Source organism: Ranitomeya variabilis, chromosome 5, assembly GCF_051348905.1.
Source record: "Ranitomeya variabilis isolate aRanVar5 chromosome 5, aRanVar5.hap1, whole genome shotgun sequence".
NCBI lineage: Eukaryota > Metazoa > Chordata > Amphibia > Anura > Dendrobatidae > Ranitomeya > Ranitomeya variabilis.
The window spans coordinates 381,721,578-381,731,628 of record NC_135236.1 but is presented as its reverse complement, the minus strand read 5'-3'; the positions used below and the strand labels follow the sequence as shown (position 1 = coordinate 381,731,628).

The following is a 10,051-nucleotide window of genomic DNA, read 5'->3' as shown; positions in this document are numbered from 1 at the left end:
TATCTTGGAAAAAGAAAAAACCCTTCTGCAGGCAGGCACTGGCGGTGTCACATGTGCTGCAGCATGATCACATGCACATGTGGTCAAAATTGTTGATACCCCTCGTTTAATGACAGAAAAAACACAATGGTCAAATAACATGAATCTGACAAAAGTAATAATAACTAAAAAATCTATGATAATGAACAAATGAAAGTCAGACATTGCTTTTCAACCATGCTTCCACAGAATTTTTGAAAAAATAAAACTCATGAAATAGGCCTGGCCAGAAATGATGGTACCCTTAACGTAATATTTTGTTGCACAACCTTTTGAGGCAATCACTGCAATCAAACAATTCCTGTAACTGTCAATGAGACTTCTGCACCTCTGACAGGTATTTTGGCCCAATCCTCAGGAGCAAACTGCTCCAGTTGTCTCATGTTTGAAGGTTGCCTTTTCCAGATGGCATGTTTCAGCTCTTTCCAAAGATGCTCAATAGGATTTAGGTCAGGGCTCATAGAAGGCCTCTTCAGAATAGTCCTATGTTTTCCTTGGGCCCATTCTTGGGTGTTTTAGCTGTGTGTTTTGGGTCATTATCCTGTTGCAAGACCCATGCGACAGACTAAGCTTTCTGAGACTTGGCAGCACATTGCTCTCTAGAATCCCTTGATAGTCTTGAGATTTCATTGTACCCTGCACAGACTCTAGACACCCTGTGCCAGATGCAGCAAAGCAGCCCCAGAATATAACAGAGCCTCCTCCATGTTTCACAGTAGGGACAGTGTTCTTTTCTTGATATGCTTCATTTTTCCGTCTGTGAACATAGAGTTGATGTGTCTTGCCAAAAAGTTCCATTTTGTCTCATCAGTCCATAGTACTTTCTCCCAGAAGCTTCGTGGCTTGTCAACATGTAGTTTGGCAAATTTCAGTCTGGCTTTTTTATGATTTTTTTCAACAATGGTGTCCTCCTTGGTTGTCTCCCATGAAGTCCACTTTGGCTCATACAATGACGGATGGTGCGATCTGACACTGATGATCCTTGAGCTTGAAGTTCACTTTTAATCTGTTTCGAAGATTTTCTGGGCTCTTTGTTACCATTCGTATTATCCGTCTCTTTCATTTGTCATCAATTTTCCTTCCGCGGCGATGCCCAGGGAGGTTGGTTACAGTCTCATGGATCTTAAATTTCTGAATAATATGTGCAACTTAGTCACAGGAACATCAAGCTGTTTGGAGATGGTCTTATAACTTTTACCTTGTTTGTCTATAATTTTCTTTCTAATCTCCTGAGATAACTCTTTCCTTCGTTTCCTCTGGTCCATGTTGAGTGTGATACACACCATGTCACCAAACAGCACAGTGAGTATCTGTAGCCCTATGTACAGGCCCACATTGATTCCAACATTGTAGACACCTGTGATGCTAGTTAGTGGACACACCTTGATTTAACAGGTCCCTTTTGTCACATTATTTTCAGGGGTACCATCATTTCTGCCCAGGCCTGTTTCATGAGTTTTATTTATTTTTTTTAAATTCTGTGGAAACATGGTTGAAATGCAATGTCTGACTTTCATTTGTTCATTTTCATAGTTCTTCTTTTATTTCTTATTACTTTTGTCAGATTCAAGTTATTTCTGTGATCATTGTGGGTTTTTCTGTCATTAAACGAGGGGTACCAACAATTTTGACCACGTGTGTATGTAAAGAATTATATACACATTTGTTTGATGTAATCCTGAAGTTCCTAAAAAAAAAAAAATCCGTCATCAGTGATCCGATAGCTGCTACTGTGCAGGCAGCGCCATCTTGGAGGAGGATTTTTTTTTTCTCTAGCATGATGGTGCCAGCGGAACACCGATAGCTGCTACTGCTAACAGGTTCTCTTTAAGGAAACTAATTTTTCTAATCCTAGGTAATCCCTTTAAAATGAAGGACTTCTGATTTTTTGGAAAGTTAATTATTATTCATTTAATGAGCAGCTATAGCAGTTTAGGCAGCTAATATATCGTACCAGTAACTGTTAGAGGTAAAGAATTTACATTAAGACCATATAATCGTAGTAAATCAAATAAATGGAGGCAGTCTAAAAAATGAGTGTTAAAGACAACAGAAGTACATAAATGCCTCCCGACTTAATAAAGACAGAAGGAAATCTTTTGTACCTTTTCATTTTCAGCAGCAGTGTAGAAATCTATACAAAAAATACATTCTTGTACTTTCTTGGCACTAACACTTTAAGTAAATACTGTCACAAAGTGGATGAAACATTGTGTGGAATGGCATTACGTACCTTCAATTAATAAAATACATGACAAATGTGGACAGTACACAGCACTATGTTACAAAAACATTCAGATACAGTGGTCACGGATAAAGGAAATAAATAGGAAAATAAAGTCTTCAATGCGGTTTTGTAACAAGTGCAAATTGCAAGAAACTTATAGACACCACAAATCATTTTCTCAATGACTGAAATGTACCCATTTCGCGTAAACAAAATCACTTTAAATCATATAGTTTTTCTTCAGGACCTCTAAATATTGCTGCGTTGCTCTTGAAACTGGGTCTTGCTCTGCAGTCAGGTTTCTAAGAGATCCGGCTATGGAGCCAACAGGGGAAATTCGGGTACACCCACCTTCCAGCTCGGCATTACCTGAAAATTAACCATGGGATAAGTAGATTATACTATGTGTAATATCACTGGAGTACGTCAATACTTATAGTGCATATATGTTCCAGGCATGTGACAATGTAACTGTAAATTACTGTGTATGGCAAAAGCAATAATATGTTAGTGATATTACAGGGATGGACAGCTATAGTTATGGAGGCGCAGAACGTACTGCAGCTATTTGTTTTGTTTATGGCCCACTCCTAATTAGTCAGACCACCCTTCACCTTTAGGATCCGTTATAAAATAAATAGATTTTGGAACCACTGGCTGCCCAACATGCACACGTGAAAACTTCATTCCGATGTCCTTTATTGCGTATAAAGAAAAAAAATAAAGTCTCTTTTTCATCAGTTTGTTGGTACAATTTTAGTAGATTTTGTCCATATGCAAAAAAAAAACAATCGAAAAAAAAAAAAAAACAAGCTTCTACTACTGATTAAACAGTTAAAAACAGACAGTACTTGTATGACACACACGCCATCTAATTTTTTTCACGGACCTATTAAATTGCCTGGGGGATTTTTATCTGCAAATTGGATTAAAAAGAGATATACCTCTTTCTTTTTTTGGCGGACAATCTGTCTAGAAAAAAAAAAAACCCTCAAGAAAACTTAATGTAAACATGTTCCGAGACTATAATGGGTAGAATTTTTTTTCTGTGAACAGCACAGATAGCAGACGTGAAACACGGATGTCTGAATGAGGCCCAAGTCTGAAGTCCCTGGGTACCACATACCTTGTTCTAGTTCTTTAGCAATATTCTTTTCAAGCTCCTGCTGCACCTGAAACAGAATTTTGACATACGGTACTTTAATTGTAATTAAAAGTCTCCGGAGACACTGGAAATGAGATGTTATACAGCAAGGATGTTCTCTAACCTGCCCATCTTTAAGTTATCTTAATTCCTGCCTTTTTTTTTTTTAGAATGTATTATTTTATCATAATTCAAGCTGCAGTAAATATTATATCTAATACTAAATAATACTATATCTAATATATAATTGCCTAGAATACTACTTCCTGCAATTTGTGCCAACTTCCGTGGCTTTGTCCGGAGCTAATGTCCGGAGCTAATGTCCGGAGATAAGTGACGTCACCAGTGTCCTACACCCAGGCAGAGCACAGGGGCCCCAGGCAGCATATGGGGCCCCAGGCAGAGCACAGTGGCCCCAGGCAGAGCACAGGGGCCCCAGGCAGCATATGGGGCCCCAGGCAGAGCACAGTGGTCCCAGGCAGAGCACAGGGGCCCCAGGTAGCCTATGGGGCCCCAGGCAGAGCACAGTGGCCCCAGGCAGAGCACAGGGGCCTCAGGCAGAGCACAGGGGCCCCAGGCAGAGCACAGGGGCCCCAGGCAGAGCACAGTGGCCCCAGGCAGAGCACAGGGGCCCCAGGCAGAACATGGGGCCCCAGGCAGAGCACAGGGGCCCCAGGCAGCATATGGGGCCCCAGGCAGAGCACAGGGGCCCCAGGCAGAGCACAGGGGCCCCAGGCAGCATATGGGGCCCCAGGCAGAGCACAGGGGCCCCAGGCAGCATATGGGGCCCCAGGCAGAGCACAGTGGCCCCAGGCAGAACATGGGGCCCCAGGCAGAGCACAGTGGTCCCAGGCAGAGCACAGGGGCCCCAGGTAGCCTATGGGGCCCCAGGCAGAGCACAGTGGCCCCAGGCAGAGCACAGGGGCCTCAGGCAGAGCACAGGGGCCCCAGGCAGAGCACAGGGGCCCCAGGCAGAGCACAGTGGCCCCAGGCAGAGCACAGGGGCCCCAGGCAGAACATGGGGCCCCAGGCAGAGCACAGGGGCCCCAGGCAGCATATGGGGCCCCAGGCAGAGCACAGGGGCCCCAGGCAGCATATGGGGCCCCAGGCAGCATATGGGGCCCCAGGCAGAGCACAGTGGCCCCAGGCAGAACATGGGGCTCCAGGCAGAGCACAGGGGCCCCAGGCAGAGCACAGGGGCCCCAGGCAGAGCACAGGGGCCCCAGGCAGCATATGGGGCCCCAGGCAGAGCACAGTGGCCCCAGGCAGCATATGGGGCCCCAGGCAGAGCACAGTGGCCCCAGGCAGAGCACAGGGGCCCCAGGCAGCATATGGGGCCCCAGGCAGAGCACAGTGGTCCCAGGCAGAGCACAGGGGCCCCAGGCAGCTTATGGGGCCCCAGGCAGAGCACAGTGGCCCCAGGCAGAACATGGGGCCCCAGGCAGAGCACAGTGGCCCCAGGCAGAGCACAGGGGCCCCAGGCAGAACATGGGGCCCCAGGCAGAGCACAGGGGCCCCAGGCAGCATATGGGGCCACAGGCAGAGCACAGTGGTCCCAGGCAGAGCACAGGGGCCCCAGGCAGCTTATGGGGCCCCAGGCAGAGCACAGTGGCCCCAGGCAGAACATGGGGCCCCAGGCAGAGCACAGTGGCCCCAGGCAGAGCACAGGGGCCCCAGGCAGAACATGGGGCCCCAGGCAGAGCACAGGGGCCCCAGGCAGCATATGGGGCCACAGGCAGAGCACAGGGGCCCCAGGCAGCATATGGGGCCCCAGGCAGAGCACAGGGGCCCCAGGCAGCATATGGGGCCCCAGGCAGAACACAGGGGCCCCAGGCAGCATATGGGGCCCCAGGCAGAGCACAGTGGCCCCAGGCAGAGCACACACCAAATCGGAGGCCGAGGGGCCCCGCCAACCAAATCGGAGGCCGAGGGGCCCCGCCAACCAAATCGGAGGCCGAGGGGCCCCGCCAACCAAATCGAAGGCCGAGCGGCCCCGCCCACCAAAGCGGAGGCCAAGGGGCCCGGCCCCGCCCACTAAAGCGGAGGCCGAGGGGCCCCGACCACCACATCGGAGGCCGAGGGGCCCCGCCCACCACATCGGAGGCCGAGGGGCCCCGCCCACCAAATCGGAGGCCGAGGGTCCCCGCCCACCAAATCGGAGGCCGAGGGTCCCCGCCCACCAAATTGGAGGCCGAGGGGCTTCGCCAACCAAATCGGAGGCCGAGGAGCCCCGCCCACCAAATCGAAGGCCGAGCGGTCCCGCCCACCAAAGCGGAGGCCGAGGGGCCTGGCCCCACCCACCAAATCGGAGGCCGAGGGTCCCCGCCCACCAAATCGGAGGCCGAGGGTCCCCGCCCACCAAATCGGAGGCCGAGGGTCCCCGCCCACCAAATTGGAGGCCGAGGGTCCCCGCCAACCAAATTGGAGGCCGAGGGTCCCCGCCCACCAAATTGGAGGCCGAGGGTCCCCGCCCACCAAATCGGAGGCCGAGGGTCCCCGCCCACCAAATCGGAGGCCGAGGGGCCCCGCCCACCAAATCGGAGGCCGAGGGGCCCCGCCCACCAAATCGGAGGCCGAGGGGCCCCGCCCACCAAATCGGAGGCCGAGGGTCCCCGCCCACCAAATCGGAGGCCGAGGGTCCCCGCCCACCAAATCGGAGGCCGAGGGGCCCCGCCAACCAAATCGGAGGCCGAGGGGCCACGCCCACCAAATCGGAGGCCGAGGGTCCCCGCCCACCAAATCGGAGGATAAGGGGCCCCGCCAACCAAATCGGAGGACGAGGGTCCCCGCCCACCAAATCGGAGGCCGAGGGTCCCCGCCCACCAAATCGGAGGCCGAGGGGCCCCGCCAACCAAATCGGAGGCCGAGGAGCCCCGCCCAACAAATCGGAGGCCGAGGGTCCCCGCCCACCAAATCGGAGGCCGAGGGGCCCCGCCCACCAAATCGGAGGCCGAGGGGCCCCGCCCACCAAATCGGAGGATAAGGGGCCCCGCCCACCAAAGCGGAGGCCGAGGGGCCCCAACCACCACATCGGAGGCCGAGGGGCCCCGCCCACCAAATCGGAGGCCGAGGGGCCTTGCCCACCAAATCGGAGGCCGAGGGTGCCCGCCCACCAAATTGGAGGCCGAGGGTCCCCGCCCACCAAATTGGAGGCCGAGGGTCCCCGCCCACCAAATCGGAGGCCGAGGGTCCCCGCCCACCAAATCGGAGGCCGAGGGGCCCCGCCCACCAAATCGGAGGCCGAGGGTCCCCGCCCACCAAATCGGAGGCCGAGGGGCCCCGCCCACCAAATCGGAGGCCGGGGGTCCCCGCCCACCAAATCGGAGGCCGAGGGGCCCCGCCCACCACATCGGAGGCCGATGGGCCCCGCCCACCAAATCGGAGGCCGAGGGTCCCCGCCCACCAAATCGGAGGCCGAGGTTCCCCGCCCACCAAATCGGAGGCCGAGGGTCCCCGCCCACCAAATCGGAGGCCGAGGGTCCACACCAACCAAATCGGAGGCCGAGGGGCCCCGCCCACAAAATCGAAGGCCGAGGGGCCCCGCCCACCAAAGCGGAGGCCGAGGGTCCCCGCACACCAAATCGGAGGCAGAGGGACCCCACCCACCAAATCGGAGGCCGAGGGGCCCCGCCCACCAAAGCGGAGGCCGAGGGTCCCCGACCACCAAATCGGAGGCCGAGGGTCCCTGCCCACCAAATCGGAGGCCGAGGGTCCCCGCCCACCAAATCGAAGGCCGAGCGGCCCCGCCCACCAAAGCGGAGGCAGAGGGACCCCGCCCACCAAATCGGAGGCCGTGGGGCCCCGCCAACCAAATCGGAGGCCGAGGGTCCCCGCCCACCAAATTATTCTTACATTTGAATAAATAAAGTATATATGGATTCTAGACTCCCGATTCTTTAGAATCGGGCTGCCATCTAGTATATTATATAATACCTATTAAACACGGTGGAGGCAGCATCAATTTAGTCTATGGGGTGACCCAACTGTCTACATTAGGGTGGGGTTACACAGTGACAATGTAACGTGTCACGGTCAAAGTAGCCGCTGCTAGAATCTGGTGGCCAGATATAGATTCTGAACGCTTCAAATAATGTATCACTGCTCGGCATGCGCACCACAGCAGGTAACGTATCACTGCTTGGCATGCGCACCACAGCGGGTAACGTATCACTGCTTGGCATGCGCACCACAGCAGGTAACGTATCACTGCTCGGCATGCGCACCACAGCAGGTAACGTATCACTGCTCGGCATGCGCACCACAGCAGGTAACGTATCACTGTTTGGCATGAGCACCACAGCGGGTAACATATCACTGCTCGGCATGCGCACCAAAGCGGGTAACGTATCACTGCTCAGCATGCGCACCACAGCAGGTAACGTATCACTGCTCGGCATGCGCACCACAGCAGGTAACGTATCACTGCTCGGCATGCGCACCACCACAGGTAACGTATCACTGCTCGGCATGCGCACCACGGCAGGTAACGTATCACTGCTCGGCATGCGCCCCACGGCAGGTAACGTATCACTGCTCGGCATGCGCACCACAGCAGGTAACGTATCACTGTTTGGCATGAGCACCACAGCAGGTAACGTATCACTGCTTGGCATGCGCAACAAAGCGGGTAACGCATCACTGCTCAGCATGCGCACCACAGCAGGTAACGTATCACTGCTCGGCATGCGCACCACAGCAGGTAACGTATCACTGCTCGGCATGCGCACCACAGCAGGTAACGTATCACTGCTCGGCATGCGCACCACAGCGGGTAACGTATCACTGCTTGGCATGCGCACCACAGCAGGTAACGTATCACTGCTCGGCATGCGCACCACAGCAGGTAACGTATCACTGCTCGGCATGCGCACCACAGCAGGTAACGTATCACTGCTCGGCATGCGCACCACAGCAGGTAACGTATCACTGCTTGGCATGCGCACCACAGCGGGTAACGTATCACTGCTTGGCATGCGCACCACAGCAGGTAACGTATCACTGCTCGGCATGCGCACCACAGCAGGTAACGTATCACTGCTCGGCATGCGCACCACAGCAGGTAACGTATCACTGTTTGGCATGAGCACCACAGCGGGTAACATATCACTGCTCGGCATGCGCACCACAGCAGGTAACGTATCACTGCTCGGCATGCGCACCACAGCAGGTAACGTATCACTGCTCGGCATGCGCACCACAGCAGGTAACGTATCACTGCTCGGCATGCGCACCACAGCAGGTAACGTATCACTGCTCACCATGCGCACCACAGCAGGTAACGTATCACTGCTCGGCATGCGCACCACAGCAGGTAACGTATCACTGCTCGGCATGCGCACCACAGCAGGTAACGTATCACTGCTCAGCATGCGCACCACAGCGGGTAACGTATCACTGCTCAGCATGCGCACCACAGCAGGTAACGTATCACTGCTCAGCATGCGCACCACAGCAGGTAACGTATCACTGCTCGGCATGCGCACCACAGCAGGTAACGTATCACTGCTCGGCATGCGCACCACAGCAGGTAACGTATCACTGCTCAGCATGCGCACCACAGCGGGTAACGTATCACTGCTCAGCATGCGCACCACAGCAGGTAACGTATCACTGCTCGGCATGCGCACCACAGCAGGTAACGTATCACTGCTCGGCATGCGCACCACAGCAGGTAACGTATCACTGCTCGGCATGCGCACCACAGCAGGTAACGTATCACTGCTCAGCATGCGCACCACAGCGGGTAACGTATCACTGCTCAGCATGCGCACCACAGCAGGTAACGTATCACTGCTCAGCATGCGCACCACAGCGGGTAACGTATCACTGCTCGGCATTCGCACCACAGCGGGTAACGTATCACTGCTCGGCATGCGCACCACAGCGGTAACGTATCACTGCTCGGCATGCGCACCACAGCAGGTAACGTATCACTGCTCACCATGCGCACCACGGCAGGTAACGTATCACTGCTCGGCATGCGCACCACAGCAGGTAACGTATCACTGCTCGGCATGCGCACCACAGCAGGTAACGTATCACTGCTCGGCATGCGCACCACAGCGGGTAACGTATCACTGCTTGGCATGCGCACCACAGCAGGTAACGTATCACTGCTCGGCATGCGCACCACAGCAGGTAACGTATCACTGCTCGGCATGCGCACCACAGCAGGTAACGTATCACTGCTCGGCATGCGCACCACAGCAGGTAACGTATCACTGCTTGGCATGCGCACCACAGCGGGTAACGTATCACTGCTTGGCATGCGCACCACAGCAGGTAACGTATCACTGCTCGGCATGCGCACCACAGCGGGTAACGGAGGCGAGCAGGCGAGCACTACATCGATGACTGGCTACATCAAATAAGGAAGTTGTGCTGAGATTACCCTAAAACTGTTTGCATTTCTGCAACTGAATTTGGGGAGCTTGTCAAAATGTAAAGAAACGCCAAGAGCAGATTATCTCCATCTTATCACCAGAGAGGAGATATTAAACATCAGATAATAAACATCAAACTTATTTTTCACGAAGACAATTATTCCATATTCATCACCAAGTACCAAGCTAAAAGCTCTCCAATTGGTATGGTGTCTACACAGCCCACATCTCAACATCATGAAGACTGTCTGATACTAC

General features: G+C 53.9%; 1 protein-coding gene across 8 annotated transcripts in view; it reads right to left on the bottom strand.

Annotated features, from left to right (window-relative positions):
- Window positions 1-934: 934 nt before the first annotated feature.
- Window positions 935-10,051, bottom strand: part of ANKRD26 (ankyrin repeat domain containing 26) — a 154,984-nt gene continuing 145,867 nt past the window's right edge. For all 8 annotated transcript variants that reach the window (XM_077264993.1, XM_077264995.1, XM_077264997.1 and 5 more), the window contains 2 exons: window positions 3,393-3,438; window positions 935-2,635 (listed from right to left, as the gene is read on the bottom strand). In XM_077264993.1, coding sequence (XP_077121108.1) covers window positions 2,487-2,635; window positions 3,393-3,438 — 195 coding nt within the window. In that variant the 3' untranslated portion in view covers window positions 935-2,486. The remainder of the gene's footprint in view (window positions 2,636-3,392; window positions 3,439-10,051) is intronic.